This window comes from Lutjanus erythropterus, chromosome 2, assembly GCF_056507025.1.
Source record: "Lutjanus erythropterus isolate fLutEry1 chromosome 2, fLutEry1.hap2, whole genome shotgun sequence".
In the NCBI taxonomy this organism is placed as follows: Eukaryota; Metazoa; Chordata; class Actinopteri; order Lutjaniformes; family Lutjanidae; genus Lutjanus; species Lutjanus erythropterus.
In genome coordinates, this window is record NC_139318.1 from 11,305,331 (window position 1) to 11,328,243 (window position 22,913).

The 22,913-nt window shown below is 38.9% G+C and overlaps 1 protein-coding gene across 1 annotated transcript in view; it reads left to right on the top strand.

Moving 5' to 3' along the window:
• itpr1b (inositol 1,4,5-trisphosphate receptor, type 1b) overlaps positions 1-22,913 on the top strand; it is a 120,365-nt gene that overhangs the window by 94,612 nt on the left and 2,840 nt on the right. Inside the window, exons 56-63 of the mRNA XM_084727939.1 lie at positions 7,434-7,609; positions 8,627-8,791; positions 9,035-9,224; positions 10,043-10,135; positions 12,071-12,219; positions 14,221-14,386; positions 15,403-15,563; positions 22,313-22,474. Coding sequence (XP_084584065.1) covers positions 7,434-7,609; positions 8,627-8,791; positions 9,035-9,224; positions 10,043-10,135; positions 12,071-12,219; positions 14,221-14,386; positions 15,403-15,563; positions 22,313-22,474 — 1,262 coding nt within the window. The remainder of the gene's footprint in view (positions 1-7,433; positions 7,610-8,626; positions 8,792-9,034; positions 9,225-10,042; positions 10,136-12,070; positions 12,220-14,220; positions 14,387-15,402; positions 15,564-22,312; positions 22,475-22,913) is intronic.

Sequence of the window (22,913 nt, forward strand, 5' to 3'; positions counted from 1 at the left end):
ACTGACTGCAGGATAGCTCTCACAAACAAAAGCCACATCACAATTATCTGTCATTTTATCAGTGTTGACTAGGAGTTGATGTAGTTCAGCTCAGTAGTTTAGCCTCTCTGTCCACCAGAGGTTGTCTGACAGCCTTGCAGAGAAGCTGTCTAGTTTGGTGAAGTGCGTATTTAAAGTCATTTTACATTCAGTTTTTTTTTTTTTTTAGATAAAAATTAATGGTTGGCATCCCTGTAGCTCAGTTGGTAGAGCGTGCGGCCCATGTCCAGAGGCTGAGTCCTCAGCAGCAGCCATGGCTTTGAAACAATTAGTGGCCCATTACTGCTTCCAGCAGTTAGTCCATATCCCGCTCCTCATCTCTACTTGAAGTTAGCTGAGGCTAGCCCCTTGAGGCTACATTTCCTGCAACTAGCATATCACGTCACATTCTCTGACCAAACTGTTGGCAGTAGAGTTGCATGTTGGGTAATGTAGCTGCCAGGTTTTGACAAGGATGTGTGTAATAAAAAGACAATGTTTTTTGTATAGATTTTTTTAACTGTCCATCTTAAGTCCAGCAGTCTTACAGGAGTGCAATGCTAAGCTGGGGGAGTTCTCATTTAAGGACTCTTATCTGACAACAACTTCAGATCAGCTTTGAGTCATCCCCAAACACTAAATACCCCCTGATGTAAGTGGAACATTCATATTCCAGCATTTGCAATCATATATGTATTTTTAGCAGTTGGCATTTGATCAGATCATGTACGGTAAGATGCATTATTAGAGTGGCGTGTGTGCAGGACTTCACAGAACACAATGTGCTCTCGTGCCTGTGGTTTGGGTGTAGCCTCACACCTCCCTAACCAAAGTGAGTTTCACCACAAGTGGAGGTGTGATGAGACTGTAATCCTAGCTGAAGATTTGAATCTTGAACTGTGGTGCTGTCACAAAGACCTAGACGGATTTGTTTGTAATTAGGTCCTGACCTGTTTATTGATACTGTACCTTTCCTTTCCTCCTTGACTTAACGATGACTTAACTTGCTATCAGATTTCTAACTTCATTCTCACACTTGGTTTGAGTAGGCTTCTTTTCCATATGTATCACTTCTGGTAATTAGGTGTGTGTCTGTGTGTGTTTGTGTGTATACAGACTTACGTAAATACTATGATCTCCCCATAAAGACAGACTCTCTAGCAGGAAACATAGTACCATCACGCTACTGACTGTGGGTTTGAGATACCATCAAACACAACACCCAGGTAATAAAAGGGAAATACACTAAAAATACATCAGAAAGTCAGATGTCATACCTTACCTTACTTCCATGTAATCCACAGCATTACATCCTTTAATTAATCGATTAATCTGTGTGAAAGATGCTGTAGACCATGTCACAGATCTAAACTTTTTTCTGAATAGAAGTTCTTTTGCCTGTTGCATTGGTACAGGAGAAATATAGGTCAGTGTAATTATATAAGCATTTAAATGGCATTTTAAAATTACCAACTTCAGACTGCCTCGTGTTATTGTGATGCATGGACTGCAGTTACAACCGCAAGTGCTGTGGTTAATTTGCTGTTTGGCCAGGCAGGGTCAAAAAAATTAACATTCTGGTTAGAAGCGGATGGAAAATAGGGTGCATCTCATCCCTAAATGATATGCTGTGTGTGCATTTACACACAAGACACAGCAGGGCAATTTCTTTGACTATTTATTTTCCTATAAAGAGTTTCCTCTGTCAAGTTTCTAACTACAGTTTTTAGTTTTGCTGCTTAAATGGCCCACGATATTTGCTTTAGTGATATAACTGCGCTCATGGAAGTGAAACTGAGAGCAGCATCTCTAATCATTAAAGTCAGTCATCAAAGAAAACACTCATACATCAATACAACACACAATAAATAAATAACCTGGTTTGGAAAAGTAATATACCCTACAGGGTGAATACTTTCAGGTGGGTGACTGGCGGATGATTTGTGCATTATTGCAGATTCTGATGAACTCAAAGCACATCAGTGCATCACTAACATGTTATGACTGAGAAAAGCTCTTGATATATCCGAGAAAACAAAACACATCAATCCAAATCCATCATTCAACTTAAATGGACTGAGTGATACATTTTGTATAGATGGTGTTTTCACACGACCAACTCCATGCACAGCCGTCTTCAGTTGTCAGATTTTGTGAGCGCTTTTAAGTTATAAACATGGATTGCTTTTGCTGTCTGTTCCATATGACATGAATGTAGCATCAGGCTACATAAATTAAAGGACCAGTGTGTAGGATTTAGTGGCATCTACCAGCGAGCTTACAGATTGCAAACACCTTGTCTCATGCTTCCCTTCCAAGCGTGTAGGAGACCCTTTGGTGGCTGTAAAACTTACTCAAATTGCGAAAAGGGACATATCTAGAGCCAGTGTTTGGTTTGTCCTTTCTGAGCGACTGTGGGCGGTACAACATGGTGGTCTCTGTAGAAGACGACCCACACTCTCTAAAGATACAAATGGCTCATTCAAAGGTAACAGAAACACAACAATTCAGATGATTATACACTAATAAAATCATATATATGAATATTCTATTCTATTTATGCCATAGATTCCTGTAAATCTTAAACACTGGAACACTGAAAACACTGGAACTTAACTGGAAATCCTACTCTGAGAACACCCACAGAAATTCAAGTCTGTAATTATGTAATTGATTAGACTGTTATCTGTGGTCAGCATTAAAATCTATAAAGATTTCATCATACATATTTATACAAGAAACATTGTCAGTCATTTTCAAACTGATGCAAACTGATTAGTCAATGTAATCCCAAATTTGTATTACTGAATATATTTAAAGAACATAGAGCTAAACAGCTCTCCAACACTGTGAAGACAATAGAAAAAGAAGAGAATCCCTGGTTTAAAATAAATCACTTTATCAGGAATTACAAAATATTAAGATCTCACAAAATTCTTTGTGGGATCTAAATATTTGACCTTGTTGCCCTTACCGTATTAACCTCTGGTCAGTCATGTGGCTTAAAGGCAAAGATTTCGGGTTAAAATTGACACGGTCACAAGGTGTCACCGATTTAGAGATAAAATATTCATTCAGAGAGATCTGTCTAAGTGATACTAATTCCTGTATATGATGAGGCTTTTCACAAACCAAAGGAATGAGTGACAGACCTGAGTGTGTTTTTATACTCAGTTTCAGTTTTCTGTTTGTTTTACTGTCTCTTATTCCTTTCCTTTTTTCTCAGTTCTCCTTGAGGGCAGTATTTGTGGGGATGTGAAAAGCCGCAGCCATTAAGGCCTGCATTGTTCCAGAGCAGAGTAGCAGAGAGAAGACGCACATTGTGATTCGCATAAACTTTCAATTGTTCTGTCTGGGGTCAAACGGCGAGGTCCCTTTTGTTTGAACTTCCTCACAGCAGTATAGAAGAGACAAAAAAAGAGGTTGTTAGCTTAGCTCCAGAAACTCCATGTGGTTTTCAGTGTCAAAGGTCTTCTGGGAGCTTAGCAGTTCATTCCAGGACACACCAATGTTGTCCTCAAACTGAAGCCACTTAACAAGAGAAAGGAAGAAATCTCAGCCACTGTTAGAAGCGGCTCAGTGAGGAATTTTTTATGTCTACATGGATGCACATACACAAACATACACCGGTCAGCGTAATATTGTGTTGGTCCCCCTTACTCCACCCAGTCTACTCTGACACGTTGAGGTATAGACTTCACAAGACCTCTGAGGTGTCCTATGGTATCTGACACCAAGACGTCAACAGCAGTACTGTAGTTACGAGATGTGGCCTCCATTGATTGGACTTGTTGTTCCAGCACATCCCAAAGATGAGATGCTTGATTAGATTGAGATCTGGGGAAATTGAAGGCCAAGTCAACAACTTCCCAAAACCAGGCAACCTTCTTCCATTGCTCCATGGTCCAGGTCTGAAGCTCACAGCAGCTGTGATGCACTGTGTGCTCTGACAGCTTTCTGCATTGACTTTTTCAGCAGTTTGTTCTGTAGTAGATCTTTTGTGGGATCGGCCTGGACAGCCTATCCTTCGCTCCTCACAGCAACCCTTGGGCCCCCATTATCCTATCACTTATTTCACTGGTTGTACTTCCACTTTTAGTAGGTACTAACCACTGTATACTGGGAACACCAAGCAAGATCTGACCCACTCATCTTGCCATCACAGTCTGGCTCCTGTCAAAGTTGTTCAGATCGTTACGCTTGCCCATTTTTCCAGCTGCCAACACATCGTCTTCAGGAGCTGACTGTTCTGACTTGCTGCCTAATATATCCCACGCCTTGACAGGTTCCACTGTAACAAGAGGAGCAATGTTATTCAGTTTACCTGTTAGTGGTTTTAATCTTGTGGCTGATCAGTTTAAACTCATGCTGGATTCATATAAGCTCATACATCTCCATTTCAACCATTTACTGTGAGTTTGACACTTAGACACTTCTTTGCTTTAAAGGTCTGCTTAATGTGCTGATTGCATTGACAACCTAAGCACTATAAAATCCCCTTAAACGTTATTCTATCAGCTGCACACCTTACTCACGTCTGTCAACAGATGGTGGTTTATTTGAAGAGAAACTGTGGTTGGGACTTTTCCCAGTAGTAGTCTGATTTGCTCAAGTCTTAAAAAAACCACCCTGAATAGCTCTAGGCTGTACACCCTCTGTGGGTTAATGCTGTGGTTCAAGTCACTTAGGTGTTTGTATGGGGTCAGGTGAGCCTTCACCAGTAGTAGTGTCAAAGCCTTGACCCTCTCACAGGCACTGCTCAGTGATTTTGCTTCTGAACTAGCAGCTCATTAGCCATTAGTTCACTAGTTATCACACATTAATTAATTTATTTACATATAGCTTTTTGGGGCACAAAGCAAGCTGCCTTTTAAATGCTAATGGCAAAAGCAGTGATGATTCTGAACAACCAGCAAAGAGAACATTTTGTTAATTTAAATCTCACACAAGGAATAAATAACTTCCAACTTCACAAAAATATACAAATTCATACAAATGTCCTGGCTGGAGCTTCTGTAAATCATCTTCGTACTGCATTACATTGTTCACAGAGTCTGTTTAGTCTAATAGGACCACTAACTGAGCTTGCAAGGCCCTGCTCCCAAATGGAGTTTGAGGTGAGGTTTTGTTTGTTTTTTTTTGTCCTGCAACTAACAGATAAATGAAAGCTTGGACAACTAAAACTCTTCTGACTGACTAATGCTTTAGCTGCCTGCTAGGGGTCTGCTCATGTGAATATAACAACTAAGTGAGTAAAAGCAAATAATAGAAGAACTAGAACAGTTCAAGTTACGAAAATTACATCACTTTACTGTGATGCAGCATGAAAACCAGGAAAAGACAACACACACAGACAAAGAACACATCTTTGTCCTGGTAACAGATGAGCCAATCAATAAAACATCATTCACAAATGGTGGATAATTCAGCTTCATTTTCTTTATCTGGCATCCATCTATTATCTAAATCTCTCTATATAACCCTGTTATATAATAATACATAAATCGATCTTTCATCTTGTATATCATGATATAACAATATCCAAAATCTAAGATGATATCTAGTTTTATATCATGATTCTAATATAATGTTAATGTATTGCCCAAACCCAGTGAAGTGTAAGTGGTTTAGTATAAAGGTCAGTTTCTCTACAGTATCCTCTAATAGCTGCGGAGTAAGCAAGTAAGAGAGATGAATGGTCTGCAGCCTGTAGGTGTGTGACGTACAGGCTGCTGTGTCTGGGTCAGCTGCCAAGTCCAAACGCCCAGGCGGCCTGTTACGATGCAGCACCCAGGACGATCCCTGATGAATTTAGCTGGAGCCAAGAGTATTTTTAGCCAACCGAGGGGGGTTATGTAACGAGTACCTGTCATGTGATCTGTACATCAAGAGGCGAGAAGAAAGAGGCCTCCGAAGGGAGGGGACGAAGTAGTGGAGACGTTCAAGAGTGGTGTTCTCGGTGACTCAGTGAATAGAAAACCTGATGGAGGAATTCGATTAACATTAACAAAGTGATGCAGCCTTTCCGCTACATGCTGGTCAGGACTTGGCAGTCAGGCGTAAGTCTGGTGAGCTCATGATAATGCTTCACTGACCTACAATAGTTGATGTGTAATACATAACTGTTGTGTAAAAAACTACACACACACACACAGACACACACACACACACACACACACACACACACACACACACACACACACACACACAGAGAGAGAGAGAGAGAGAGCTCTGCTTATAATTAGGGCTGCCCCCTGAAAGCAGTGATCCTTCAGTCGACGAAGATTCTTCAAGTTCAGCAGTCAGGATAAAACCGATAGAAGCTGAAGAGATAACATTTCAATGAGAAATTGTAAATAAAGAGTGATGAATCTATTTTTATATTAGCTGGCACACATTAAAAATGCTTGTGGTTCACTGATGAGAGAAGGTGAAATGAGTGGGTGGTAAAGAAAGCAAATTGTTGAATCCTCGTATTGAACAGTCAAATCTGATTTGTCAATTCTGAGTCAGGTGCAACCTTATTTATAATATGCAGGAAAATTTGGGCTTATAAATTAAACCACAGGAATGTCTTTGTCTGGGTAACACAAGGATCCCATCAATAAAACATCATTAACAAACAGTAAATAATTCAACTTCAGTTTCCTCATCCCGCATCCAACTTGGTCATTTTAGTTCTACTTCATGATGATGATGAAATGTGTTTTTAAAAGTTAGGTGTTTGTAGTCGTGGTGACCTCAAAGGTAGAGAAGCATGAGAGTAAAGAAAACAAATCTTGTCTCTTCTCTGAAAAAGTGAGAATACTTAATGTAGGGGTGGGCAATCTGACAATTTTAAACTGGGATTGTGGTCTTAGGTTTCTAAAATTCAGCTTTCTTGCAATTCGTAGAGATTCTGGTATTAAATATCACCTTAATTCTGTTTCCAAACTTCACATAACCTCATTGTCTAACGGATCTGCATTACGTGAAAGACCAGTAGGGTGATATTGCCAACTAGATGGCTATGCTGATTGGAAGAATTATTTCACGTGGCTCTTCCTTGGGTGACGTGTTGTAAACAATGCAACTGAGCTGTGACTATTTTAAGCGTTAATTTATGATTATATTATCTCTTGGCTTCTGTTTACAACTTCAAATTAAACTCTGGTTTTAATAACCAATCTGAAATCTGCACTGTATCTTTTAATGAAATATCGTGCTTTAATGGCACAAGTGGAAAATTCATAGGCCATTTCAAGTTTGTCTACAGGGCATTTCAAAATTGAGAAAAAAGATCTCAATTTAGATCCTGATTGCAATTAAATATATTGTGATATTATTTTTTTTGCTAGATCGCCAACCCTTTCCTTAATGATTGAATGGAAAAGCTCACACCCTCACTCTCCCTGCATGACCTCCTTCCTCCTCAGGTACCCTGGAGCCCCATCTATCTGCCCTGCTGTGGATGGCCATGCTGGTTTCTCTGGCTATCGTCATTGTCTTGCCTCAGCCTCACGGCATCCGGGCGCTTATTGCCTCTACCATCCTGCGCCTGATCTTCTCTGTAGGCCTGGAGCCCACGTTGCTCCTGTTAGGAGGTTTCAATGTAAGTGTGCATCAGTGTGTTCAGAAAAGAGATGAGTTTTGATTTATTTTTTTAACCTTTACTTAACCAGATAAAATCCCACATCGAGTGCACGTGGATTAAATACTTACAATAAGAATACAAGGAAATACATTACAAGTAGTACAGAATAAAAGACAAATGTCCCAGCATCAATAGAAGTCATCAAACGAACACAGAAAGTTTTTGCCAAAATTAATTATTTGCTGGACCAAGAGCATTTTGTAATAGAAAAAAGCGATGAGTGAGGGTGGATTGAGTCTTGCCAGGACTCCCAGTCCGGGCTAGACTCAGTCTACCTGTCCTCATTTCAGTCTAGCCTAGACAAAGATTACTTTAATTAGTTAGAGTTTCTATGTGAAACTTTAAATTAAGTTATTTGTTGAGCCAAAAGCCCAGATATTCAACAAATTCAATGCCAGTACTGTAAAGGGGGTTAATAGAGAAGGAACCTTAATATTACTGAGTGTGAATAACATAGCCTTGGTATTGTTTGCATTTAAAAGCAACTTCAAATCAATGAGGGCATGCTGCAGTGTGTTAAAGTCACATGCAGTGCCAGCTTTCAATATGCTTTATTCACCAAAAGATGGCTGACTGGAATTAGCCTTGGCAGAAGGCGCTGTCACATGCCAGACATTAACTTTTAATATTAAACTTGTTGTTACAGGACTTGTACACAGTGCAGGAACACAGCATCTCCCAGTAATGTAGCACAACATCAAGCATTTAGCCAGATTTCACATGCAAGCGGACACTGGTTTAACAGTTGAAGTAGAGTTACAGCTGCTGTTAAAAATGTCTCTCATAGCTGTTAGTTGTTGATGCATGAGCCAGGGAGATTTCACACCATTTTATTTTTAACAATCCAAACAACAAGTATTTGAAAATGTTACTCAAATATACTGATACTGCTATGTAAGCCCTCACAGTTTGAACATTCTGTGCACTATCATGACATGACTGCATGTCGTCTCTGTGGTGTCCATTGTTCTTCAGTTATGTAATAAAGTCATCTTCCTGATGAGCTTTGTTGGGAACCGGGGAACCTTCACACGTGGCTACAAAGCCATGATCATGGACGTGGAGTTCCTGTACCACCTGCTCTACCTGATTATCTGCACCCTCGGGGTCTTCGTCCATGTTTTCTTTTACAGCCTGCTAGTACGTGAGCACACACAAAACATATCATCTTAACCATACATACATATGGACACAGACATCGTAATTAGATGCTCTTTGGGGCACATATTCTCTACCAACATCATTCATCTATTAGCAAGGAGGCAATGACACAAGCAAAAATTTGTCTCTAGTCCACATGCTCACATTTACACTCACAGTTCTCTCTTTGTCTTGCACACATACTGTATATTCATCTCTGTATCCTTCCTCTTCTCCCTCCAGCTCTTTGATCTGGTTTACCGAGAGGAGACCTTGCTGAACGTAATAAAGAGCGTGACCCGCAATGGCCGCTCCATTGTTCTGACAGCCGTGCTGGCTCTCATCCTCGTCTACCTCTTCTCCATTGTGGGCTATATCTTCTTCAAAGACGATTTCATTTTGGCTGTTGACAGGATACCCAACAAAACACTAGGTACACTGAAGTACACATTTGCCCTTCTTCACCCACACAGTTCAAAAACAATTAAGATACTGAAATACAGACACTGGAAGATTACCTCTCTTTTAGCATCACCAACAATCTGTGCATATAAACAATGTTGCCATTAAAGGGATAGTTTGGATTATTTAATGTTGGGTTGTATAAGGTGCTTATCCATAGTCAGTGTATTACCTACAGTAGATGCTGGTTAAGATACCCCCAGTTTGGAGAAGCAGAGAGGAGACTGTACTTCACTTTTTTATTATATTTTCACAATTTTTACCTTGCTGTCAGACAGCCTTTTCTGACAGGAAACCACCATTATATAAGCAAAGTATCACTCTCTCCACACCAGCCAAAATCCATGGGTAAAATTAGTGATTTTACTTTGCAACACACAGGAGATGCTGGTCTACTGTTGCCTCGGTCTGTTACTTTGTTTGTGTTATTGTGTGAGTTTGGTGAATCTGAAATATCATTTTAAAACACCAGAGTCAAAGAATAACACAGACAAAGTAACCGATCGAGGCAGTGGAAGACAAGTAACTCCTTTATATTGCAAAGTAAAATTACCGATTTCATGAAAGGAGTTTGGTCAATTTGGAGAGAGCGATACTTGACTGATATAACAGCAGTTTCCCTGAAATGCTAAGTAGTACACTGATTTCAATAAATATAAATGGTAAATAAACCTCATACAACCCGATATTAAATGATCCACACTATCACTTTAATATTAATTGTGAACAAATTGTATACATATTTTGCAGTTGCATAATAAATATAATCTTGTGTTCCCAATTGAGTAGAACATGGAGCCAGTATGGTGGGTGAGTTCTTCTCTGGGGCAGTGTGCCAGAAAGAAAATGGGGAGAACTGTTCAGCAGAGGCTGTGATGGATGGTAAGCTGACAAAAATGAAAGGTAGCTTTGTGTGTGTGTGTCTGGGATGGGGAGTGGGCCACAGGGTTAAAGGGTTCTTTTAAGTTTGAATCCACGTGTTTGTGCATGCCTGTTTCTCAAGAGATTCCCAAGTGTTTGTGTGTGACTGCATGCTCATGTCTGTCCCCTGTGAGTATGTAAAGGTCTTTATGTTCTCGCAAATGTCTGACACAGGCGATTCGTCTCGCTGAGCTGTAAACCTGGGTGGCGGGGTGGTCATGGGATTCAACCCGGTTGAGCCAACTAGGGGTTTTTAGGGAGCTGGGTGACACTGGGGGTTTAGACTCCTTGTGCGTCTCGGGGGACGGAGTCTATGACCTGATGTAGGGGCCCAGGGTTCAAATGTCAGGGATTAATTACCATCAGGTACAAGCAGGTCGATGGGTCCACTGAGTGATGGCGCAGAGAGCTTCTCACCACAAACAGCGAGTTCTTGCAAACCTACTGACCTCAATGAGTAAAGCCTCCAATCAAAGACGAACATGAGCGCCACCTCAGAATTGATCAGCCAACCATATTGAATCCTTGAACTGCTGGGGGGGGCATGACCTTGTCTAGACTTCACTATCCGTCACCAAAAGGCAGGCTAATGATGGTAGTCTCCTGACTTGTTTTTGTGTGGATAGTTGAGAACATTCCCAATCGAGTTATGCCCTCACAGACCCCTGGAGAGACTGTTCCAATAAACCAATAATGGAGTATGAAAAAAGAGTTGTCTGCCTGTCTGTTCTTTATGGAATTAGGTTTACAGGCCTTGTTGACTGGTAGGTCAGGGTTCAACATTAACTGTGGCCTGTGGCAATAAAAAGTTACTCTGTGGCCACCACACATTCCTTACAGGTGGCCCCCTGTGACCAGCAAGTTTCATCCTGATACTGTGAGCCTTAACCAACACGACACTACAGTTCCACAAACTTCCCAACCCCTTTGCACCTTTTAGTTCCACATTCTACCAGGGATGCACCCAAATCTGATATTTCTTCTATCTGAAGTTGCTCATTATTATTCAGCATTGTTATCAATCCTTGATTTAATGTACCAAGACTCTTCCCTTCAATCGAAGGATAATGTTATGTACTTGTATATCTGAAGAGATTCTATTTCCAGTGCAGCACAGAATCTTTCTATTTCTGAAACATTTTTTTCAGGTCATGATTGTTCAGTGTCCCCTAGTTGAAGGAGAGGTGGCCAGCTAAAAGCTAGCTAAAAAATAAAAAGAGAGAGAGATAGATGAAAAGTACAGCATGAGGATGCTGAAATATATTTCATAATTTTCATTAATTATATGACAATATTAAATTATTAAATGTATGCTTTGTAGGTAGAAAATCAAACATTCGCTCAATTTTATGTTGTTAACCATGCCCACTTCCTATCTAGAAGTTTTTTTTTTTTGGTTGAAAAGATACAGATACATAAAATGATGTCTCTGTGCTCGCTGGCTAGCTTCCAATATGTTGGGGCCACTGAAGTATGGGTTTACTAAGTCTACTCCATACAGGAGTACCAGAAGCATCAAAAGAAAAAAAACAGAAATGGCAACAAAAATAGGAGTGAATAAAGCAGAGGTTTAGGTGTCAAGAATCTGACACAGCCAAGAATTTAATGTACTGCAGTATGTGCAACCTGTTTCTCCAACTAGCCTCACTCATTAGTCATCAGAAACAGTGCCTTCAGGAAACAACACGTCACATTCATTGGAAAAATGAATAACACAAACACGTGTGTCACAAGTTTACATTTGGACTACTAAAAATGTACTTGGTTGCCAAATTTATGGGCTTGGTAATAATTAATACTAGTGCCTATCCCTGTAGTACCAAAGCAGCTGACAGATCAAAGTTTTTCCTTCAGACTGTAAGAAATGACAATCTGACAGCACTGGTGTCTCCACAGCTTCCCTTGCCGTCCAGCCCTCAGCAGTGGTGATCGAGGACAAGGAGAGAACGTGTGACTCCTTGCTCATGTGCATTGTCACGGTATTGAGTCACGGCCTCAGGAGTGGAGGAGGTGTTGGGGACGTCCTGCGGAAGCCATCCAAAGAGGTACAGAGCACAGGAAACCAGAACGCAACAAACAAGAAATAAATCACACCCAAGTTGAGTCGAGAGTGAGAGTGTAAAAAGAACGGTATGATTATTTTTTTCCTTTTTCAACCTTAAAATGGTGGTCTACGGTCTGTTGGATTAAAGTAAACTTGGACATCTAAGCCCTCTGAGAACAAAGTGTAATACACATCAAAAATGCTTTCACAATGCCTACACCACACACACAAAGATTAAATTAAGTTGAATTAAATTAAACTGGATGAAGAGAACTGATAAGAGATGAAGAGGTCATTTAAGTTTTAATGAGGCCACAATTTTATTTAATTAAGTCTAACTTCAAAAACGACATAATATATTTGACCCATTAAGCAAAAAATAGAATATTTGGCCGATTCCACGTCAGAAAGATGAGGTGGTTTGTAAGAAGTGCAGTGAAAGGCTGCAGCACGTCTAAAGAGGCTCTCTGTGAGAGAAAGATATACTCTGCTGGAAGGTTAAAGAGGTTGAATCAAGGACTTTCATAACTCTGAACATGCCAGAAAAAGCATTAATGGTACTTATCCAGGATGAGGACAAGCTTGTACGCTACGACAACGTGTTAGATCTGCAGCTTGACCCATAGAATGAGGCCATGACTCATGTATACTTATATAAACCTCAGTTAGCCTCACATTCATGTGAATTCTCTGTACTGTTTTCGGTTGTGTCAGGTTGCATTTGACACACAGCTGCTTCTGTACAACTGGATAGTACCTTGTCTGTAAAAAGGGCACTGTGAGTCACCTCAATGTGTTATACCGATGACAGCAGTGAAATTAGATATAAATAGGCTTCATATTTACATAAACACGGCTTTTTCCCTCCCGCTAGTTTTACATAAAACTTGACATCTGATATTTCGTACCAGTTAAACTTGACATCCCACAGCTCAAATGTTAAAATTAGAATATATTCTAAAATTTTGTTCTCGGTTTTAAAAATTGCTCAACGGATACCATATGCAACTGTCATTAAGTGTGTGCTCATGGTGGGAATTTTTCTCTGTAAATTATACTAAAAAGTGTATAATCTAGACCTGCTCTATATGAACAGTGCCCTGAATTAACTTCTACTATGATTTGGCAATATATCAATAAAACTGACTTGACTGAATATGTGAAGAATGTGCTTTTAAGATGAAATCTTGAATACATATTATTAGGACGTAACAATATTTCAAATATTACAATATTGAAAAAAAATAAAAAATAAAAAATTGTGATTACAGTTGTGAATACATAGTTCATTCACATTCAAATTCACCTTCAACATTCACTTCCAAAGACAATTCATGTAAATTATTTTCACATGCTTAGGTCATCGTTGGCTACTTTAATTTGATTTTATTAAAGAAGGAAAGCAGAAGCATTTTCTGTTAAAAGGAAAAAATGATTTTATACAAACAAAAAATGATAAACACTTTATATTATTTAATGAATAACATTTTTTGAAGTTGTCATTTTCTTTGTTTTTTAATATTGTGATAAATATCATATCATTCATATCATTACTAATATTACTAACTTTCTTTCTTTAGTGGATGTTCCCTGTAAATCGTTGTCTTTCTATTTAAAAGTTGGTGATATAATTTTTTGTTATGTTATGAATTTGATCCACAGGAACCTTATTAATATAGTGAACATTTCACAAAGTAGAAAGAAAATACTATGATTGGTTCTTAGTCAAATCTGACAATGGTGATGATTAGAAACTTGAAAACTTAAGATTGTCGAATCAATAATATTTATGTAATACCAAATCGTAACAGAAATATCTCAGGGCATTTTTCATAGAGAAAGTCTTGAATACACCGGGAACAAACACTTGGTGACAGTGGCAAGGAAAAACTTAATCAAACTTTAATAAGGCCTATATTTCCACTGTGACAATGACAGTCCCAGTGTGACTCCAGCTGATGTTGCTTGATCTTACACATTTTCTCCTGTTTGACTTCAACAGGAGCCTCTTTTTGCAGCCAGGGTGATCTATGACCTGCTCTTCTTCTTCATGGTCATCATTATTGTCCTCAACCTCATCTTTGGTGTCATCATTGATACATTCGCTGACCTGAGGAGTGAGAAGCAGAAAAAAGAGGAAATACTGAAGACAACATGTTTTATTTGCGGTAAGGAAATAAATAAAAATGCCTTTTTTAGGGATGTTCAGCATGGTGAAATCGCCAAATTAGTTAAAAATACCATTTAATTGCCATCTTGTCTGTTTTTTTTATATACCATTAAAGCCATTCTGCCTATTCAGCAAGTGTTTCGTCAGCATCAGAGGAATCTGACTCATGACTTTTGTCAGATATTTTCCTGTCTTTTTCCCATCATCAGTGTATAGTTGTTGCACTCCCTTCTAAGAACTGAATAAAGTGGAAATGTCTTGCAATCGATACTTGAAACACAGCTGCACATTTTTTAGGCTCGCAGTAAAATCAGCAGGTGTGAATGCATAGCTTTACAGATGATGACGAAATCAAGAGAAATCAGGCGAGTGGTCTGTACTGAGCCTGCTCTTGTATGAGCGTGCTGTTGCGCCTGTTGTGTTGCAGCTTCGCATCAGGTCTCTGCAACATGGGGGCTGTTTTTCTGGGTAGTATAAACAACAAGACGCCTCCTCTTCCCAGAATGAATAGTTAGTCATGGCAGGTGCTGCTGTGGAGGAGGAGTGTTTCTTCCTGTTGCCATGTGGGTCTTGACCATGTTAGACTGTACACTCACTCATCCATCACTCAACAGTCGCTCATTGACGGTACATCTGAACAATCACTGGTCAGTTCTGGTCATTCTCACGGCTTTGTGTTGGGCAACACTGTTACGGGTTACTCCACTTTTGCAAATGTAGTTCAAGAATATGTATGGATTACAGACTTTGGCGTGACAAAAAAAACATTTTTAGAAATCTCACCTCTGACGTTTTCTCTGTCCAGTCCCTTGTGACCCCATTTCCTCTTGTTTTTTCAGTCATCCTCATTTAGGTCACAAGAATGATTATGTCATGTTACCACACTGAGTGTATTTCTTAACTCTTCCTAAGAAATGAGAGCACTGTGTTTATTTAGGGTGTGTGTGGTTGTCTGTGCGTGTCTGTATACGTGCTTCTGTGTGTGTGCTTCTATGTGTGTCCCGTCATTTTTAGGTTTGGAGAGAGACAAGTTTGACAATAAGACGGTAACCTTCGAAGAACACATCAAAGTGGAGCACAACATGTGGCACTACTTGTTCTTCATTGTACTGGTGAAGGTCAAGGACTCGACTGAATACACTGGGCCGGAGAGTTACGTGGCCGAAATGATCAGGGTAAGGATGTTGTTGTGCACATGCATATTACTTTTTTTTGTGTGTTTGTTCATATCATATCTGATCTAACAAAATATGTTAGATATAAATATAAATATCAATATATTTTAAATATAAATATCATTCCTCTTTATCAAGTACCCCAATCACCCTTTGTCAAATCAAATCTTCAACAATAAAACAACCACACACAAAAAAAAGAACGCAAAAACACACAAATAAAAAAAATAAGTAAAATAATTTGCTTTTAAATTGTTGAAAAGTCCTGCACCACAGGCCTATTATCAGTCATGAGAGAGTCATGTTTGGAATAAATAAAATATACTGCCACACCTTGTTTCGCGGCTGCAGATAACACTTCATGTGCCTCAGAGCCGATCATGCATTCACTCTTAAACAACACTTTGGGTGCTATAGGACTCCAGCAAACACGTTTATGAAGGTTTGGACAGAGTTGATTAATTTCTGCCCCATATTACCAGGACTACATTATGTAATCCCTGCCTCCATGACCTTGAATCCAACCAAAGTATTATCACATCAGTCAGCTTTGTGAAAGGAGAATTAACTTTCAGACAGAGTCTGCCATTGGCATAAAATGTGTTAATCCCTCGAAGCAGCCATGCCTTGGTAAACACACACACACACACACACATGCACGCACACTCTCAAACGCACACAGGTTTCACCCAGCATATCTCCTCATGATAGGCACTCAGGCAGCCTCATGATTTTCGTTAAGCAGCAGAGTGAGGATATGTTCTTCAGAAATAAAGTTTTGAAAAAGTCAATAGTTTATGGTCATAAAATATTTAGAACCATTTCTTGTCTTATATTTCATGTTTTTTATTATGACATACAGCATAAATTGAGATAAGCTTTCTGCTTTGATATATTTTCTTTATAGGTAATCTGGTACCACTTTACAAGAAAGACTAACCCTGTAAATGATTTACATGTTTTATAATTAGGTTATTAATAAGGTATTTAACACTTTCATCATAAAAAAAAACAAATATAAAGAAGTAATGACAGTTTTCATACAGTGATGTCAGCTTGCTATTTGGCAAGATCCAGTGACAGCTTCCTACTAATTAATTGTACTACTGAGTTACCAAGATTTATAACTGGCAAAAGGAGGCTTATTTTAAAGTGTAAAATACATAACCAGTTATTATTTACTTACTACCAACCCATCGCTATTTATTAATGACTTATGTCATACCTGTGATAATAATTAGGCGCTGATAGTGTGGTGAAAATATAAATAATATTGCCAAAGCCCTAGTGTATAAATCTGATAATTTGATATTGATTTATTAAGCATTTACAATTTAATAAACCTAATTATAAACAATTTATAAACCATTTATAAGGGTTGTCTTATTGTAAAATGGTATTGGTTATTTTTTCCATCTTTCTTCATTAAGGGGATTTGAAACTGATAATTAAAAAAAACATCTAAATGAAATTAAAAAAGTAATGCAAGTTGTAACAAAAGTTACATTATGATAAACTTGTTGAAATCTCAACTAGTAAGACTTTATGTGTGCCATTACAAACACAAACAAGAGCAGCACTTCCAAAACACACACACGTCCAGTCTTGTTTTTTATGTCATCAATGATTCAACCAGACAAACTCTATGGAAATTCGCCATTAGAAGAATAAAAGTCTGAAGGAAAATTGATAGTTTGATTGTTTTGATTGTTGCATCATACTTGCAGCCTGTGAGCAATTAGAAAGCATTTTAACTGCCAAAGGAAAGCCCCTTCTTCTGAAGTGGTTGCTTCCCTGACGCACTTGTGCTGCTGTCAGTTTGTGACACAGTTTCTCATTAGTTGCTGTTGAACCCTCTCCACTGCCTTTTTGCCCTGATCTGCTACATGCGGGTCTTGTGAGGAACCACCTGATTTCGGATTAACCCCAGTCCTCTCTCCTATTAACCTTGTGTCCCGCTGAGCCAAAATGAGTTTGTCAAGGGTGCAGGTTGAAGGGGGCAGGCAGAGCAAAGAGGGCACACATGGTGTGAAAGACCCCGATGACCCATCAGCTGACCCTGGTCACCTTTAACATTAACTCTCAGATTCACATGCAAGTGTTTGATGCTGCAGAGCCTCTATGTCTCGTTGTCTGAGTTGTCTACAAATGTCGCAGTATTCAAAGTGCTTCTCTCATTTAACGCATTTATTACATCATTCTTGGAGATTACGTTACATTCTTAAGATGAGTCAAGTTAAATGCAGGAAATACATATTTTTTCAGTGCTATTTTTTGTTAATTAAATTCAGCTTCTTAAAGATTATGTTGGTTATTCGATAGTGATGGTGGAGATATAGACAGAGAATGCATGGACTTAGAGAGGGAGAACGTGCACCAGTGATTTTATTACTTTTTATTTTTTAAACAAACACAAAGTGCATACGAAGATACAGTATGTGTAAATAATTAAATTTAAGTTTCGCCAGCAAACATTTTACCAGTTTTCCCTGTACCATGAAAATGTATAGCTTTCTTCCATCCAATTATGTAACGGCTAATAAGTGCAAAATAAAGTATTTATAATAAGTGTTGTTCATGCTTTAGATCCTGTATCCACAAAATGCTTAGTTAACTGTTAATAAATGCATAATAAAGGAGATATTAACCTTAATAAGCATTTTTTGCACTTTAGATCCTGTAGCCACAAAATGCTTAGTTAACTGTTATAATTAATAGAAATGTTAACATTAGTAGAAATGTTAATAAAGCGACAACAGAAGCTAAGTAAAAGTTTAACAGTGGTTAACTCAATAAATGTGTTTGTAATGCCATTCTAAACAATTATTATTATTATTATTGTTATTATTAGAAACTCATAAAGCTTTTATTATTGTTCTTAAGCACTCTAACAATAAATGTTTATTATGTTATTATTAACACTTATATAGACTTGACATATATCAATGTTAATAAGCATCTTATACAGACCTTATTACCTACTAAGTAACACTTAATTACAGGCAAATTATTTTGATTACTCCCCACTAGACGTTTTTGCACTTTTTGCAGTATTTTAAGCAGTTTGTTACAGCTTTATCATGATGATTTGCAGGCTCGATTGCTACAATCTGCTCTCCCACCGTGTTTCGATTTATTTCATGCTGCAGTAAGGTGGAAGAAGCGACTACAGGACAGAAGGGGGTGTAGAAGTCAGACTACTCTGACAATGACTGGGACTGACGTCAATGGTGGAGTGAAGTGTCACATCTAAGGTGTAAAAAAGATGATGCTTGACTCACAGTCATTGCCCTCATTCTTACTGCGTTCAGCATTGCAGGATGCCCCAGCGCCAAGCAGCCACAAACATTCAAATCAGTTAGTATCTGAGTATAGCAAAATATGCTTAAACCATATCCGCATCTGCGTGAATGTGTGATATTTTTTGGCCTTCATTTACATATTGACTGAGTGGGCTGTGAGCTTGTCAGGTGGCTTGTGGCATGACTGTGACGTTTTCTGTTGCTGTTTTAACCACAAAGCATCCTGTTTCTCTGTCATGGCCGTGCGGTTTTAATAATAAAAACTGCACTTCCGTCATTTCCATTGAACCAGCATGATGAAGAGTCATGGCTGCACCTCTCAGTTTACTGGAAGTGCTTTCATTTGTAAACACTGGGGATGGAAAGAGGGCCGGGCTGCTGCTTACAGAGTCGTCAGACAAACACACACACGTGTGCCTGTGGCTGGCAGGCAGAATCCAAAATGGGGAAATGATCTCTGTCATGTGTAGGTCATATTTTTTTTTGACAGCTTATGAGCAGAAGTGAGTGTGGGAAACACTGGTGACAGAAGAATGTGGCAGAGGAGCAGGTGAAGTAGGTAAACACAGCTTCTGTATCTTTGCATTCAGGAAGTGGAACTTGCTCACAGCAGTCGTCTCCTCCTTTCACAATGAGTATGTGCTCATTATCTTAGTGTCGTGTGATTCCCCTTGGGCTGCCGTCTGACCCAGGACTGGTTTGTGGTTCGGACGGCCACCTCACTCGCCCCGATGTCTCCAAATCAACCACTAAAACCTGGGGACTTTTCCACACCAGTTTTTCGGCACTGTGCTGTTTCTAGCCAGTGACCTCAGTGGCTACGCAGCATCCTCACTTTTCATTCATGTCGCAGCAGGACTGACGGTTTATGCTCATGACACTGACATCGTGTGGGATGCATGTTTATGTTGTGAGGAATTAAAACACAAATGTCTTCCCATGACTCCAGCTTATTTGAAAGCAGGTTCAGACTGCGCGCAATAACAATGGAATGTGGTGGTCAAGTGCCGGAGGAGATAGAAGTGTGAAAGAATGCAGCCGAGTGGCCCTCAGCCTCGTTTGTACGCAACAACCCCTGAGGTCACAGCTGGGTTTCATGTCTCTGCCACTTTTGCATATGTATACAAGTAAAGTGCATTAAAGTTGAATTATTTTTCTTATCAATATTATCCTATCACTGCTACATTGGTATTGGCATATACGTTGTCCAGTATGTGCTAAAATGAAAACCATTTTTTGACAGAGCATAATGAAAATGGTTTATTTATTTATAGTTTATAATATATTATTATTAAACATACTGTTTCAGTGACCTGTCATTTTGAACAGTAAGGATTATTGTTAAACTGTAAAATATCCTGCCTCCATTATCAGTACAGTTGGGGGATCACTGGCAATATCGACTAATAAATCTACATTATACATACTTGTGCTGCTTGTCACATAGTGGCATCAGCCCCACAAATCCTGTATCAGTCGGGCTCTAATCATAATACATATCCATCACACTACTTTATATTAATTATGTTAATCAGTACTAGTTTTCTATTCCAATTATTAAATGTGCTTTCGTTTAGTTAGAATCCTGAAGATTTCAGTCCTGGTCAACTGGTGAAATCTGGTGGTAATACTACAGGTCCCAGAATTCTCAAGACAGCAAACACTCAAAATCAGCTTTTTGATTAACAGTAAAACTAACCTCTGTGACACATCTGTTCAGGTCTTCATAAAAGCCAGAGCCATTGTGAGAAATGCGAGTGCGAATGAGTTTCATCAGGTGTAACTTCAAACAGCTCTGATCCAGCACACGGAGAGTGAACAGTAAACAGTGAGGGTGATATCACTGTGACTATGGTTCACATGTATGCATTACTTCTTCTTGTATGTTTGCAGGAAATTTGAATAGCAGACCTCGCCACAAAAAATACAATATAAAGGCGTAATTACTAAAGGTGTGTTTCCAAAAAAAAAAACAAAAAAAAACAGCACTAACAAAAATCACAAACGAGGTTGTTTTTTGTTTTTTTTTTTAATTAAGCTGTTCACACTGCTGGTACAGAAAAAGTCGCTAAACACTGTCTGCTTTTTCTACTGCAAGCCAAATTTTGGGCAGGACATTACAGACTGAACTGATGTCTTGAATCCTCACTGACCTTGGATTCTATGTGGACAAAATATCAAAAAATAATAATACCTAGATACTTTTGACAACCTTAGTTACTACTGAATGTAAAAGTACTAAATGTATATTACTATAGTTTTTTCCACTATTTTATCAGACATGAAAAACATACCTAAAAAAACATATGGAAAATTCACACGAAATTCCAAGCAGTACTTAAATCTCGTCAGTCCCACACCACCTTCCACTGTGTAAAACTACCTTTCCATTCGTAACTGATATTGTTAGACATCAGTTCACGCCATCAACCACATTTGTACACAACATCTGTACCCACGCTATGCCAAAGTTCAACAACTCAACCGTTATTCACAAATTTGCCAAATAGTGTGGTTGAATCATGAGCCAAAGAAACTGATAAATTCATTCACTGGCAGTTAACAGCTCCTTCAGTTCTGCTTTTGCCATTACCTCAGAGCCATGAAAGAAGTGATAAAGTCAACATGTATGACCTCGATGTTTCTTGATTGCTGCCGACAACAGTGTGGCAGTGTTACAGATGTCAGAAGTCTCATTCATGCCAGGAGATATTGTACTGTAAATTCTCCCGCTGCTACAGACGATATTTCAAAAGTGTAGTCTTTAGGAAACAACATATAATCCTACACCTCGTTTAAAAAAAAAAAAAAAATCATTACACACATACCTGCAACATCTTCAACTAAAACACTCACACAAGCTCAGTTCCAGCTCCTGTTGCTAGAAAACTTAATTTGAGTGTTTAGTGAAACAGTTTATTACAGCTCTTGCCTGGGTCTCACAGAAGCGTTCGAGTGCTGCGTGTTTATCTCAGCGCTGCATGTGAGGTGTTGTTTGCACCGTCAAATGAGGAAGTTTGTTCCTCCGTCTTAGTTTACAGATTTGTGTAAGTTCGCCAGTTTTGTCGCGTGTATGGTGCAACTAGCCGTGAAGGAAACTTATCACCGATAAGTGAACTGCCAGTTGTGAGTGATTTCAAGAATGCCCTCATATCCCATGTGATTCTAATATGGAAAGTCCCTCATGATTGATTTGATTCTGCTTTTAGTGTAGAGTTCAAATCACTGCACACAGTGAAAGACACTAAACGGCCTATGATGAAAAACACTAATCCAATATAGTGTGAAGCATTTTCAAGCTCACTGAAAGATAAAAATTAGACTAGTTTAATTGAGGAGTTAAATTTAGAATGAACAATAATCACTTCTTCGGAAATTGAAGAGTTTATAGCAGGAAGTGCCATAAAGAATGTGATACATCCATTTTATGTGCTTTGTGTTCCCCAGGAGCACAACTTGGACTGGTTCCCACGGATGCGGGCCATGTCTTTGGTCAGCAGCGACGCAGATGGGGAGCAGAATGAGATCAGAAACCTGCAGGAGAAGCTGGAGTCCACCATGAAGCTGGTGTCCAACCTGTCGGGACAGCTGACCGAGCTCAAAGAGCAGGTGGGTTAAAAAAACTTAAGTGAAACACTGATGGAGACGAAGACGGATGTCACGGGGAAGTTATTCTTAAGATGCGGACGTTGCTCAAGGTTTGTTTGTTTGCTGCTCATTGCCCTTTAGATGCAGAGCTGCCTAAAAGAAAGGATGATGAGTCATAGTTCACGCCATGGCTCATGAGGCTCTAAAGACGATTTCCTTTGCATCATTGAGCAACGATCTGTCTGGATTTCATTATTGACCCGTTGGCTAACATTGGAGTTTTTATCTATTTATCTATTTATTGGCTGGATAGAGTCTTTAGAATAATTAGAAGTAGGGATACAACTAACTTTTATTTTCAATTAATCTTTGATTAATCAATTAGTTTATTTATCTATAATGTATAGAAATATCACAAAATAATGAAAAATGTCAGTGATTCCCAGAGACCAAGATGGCA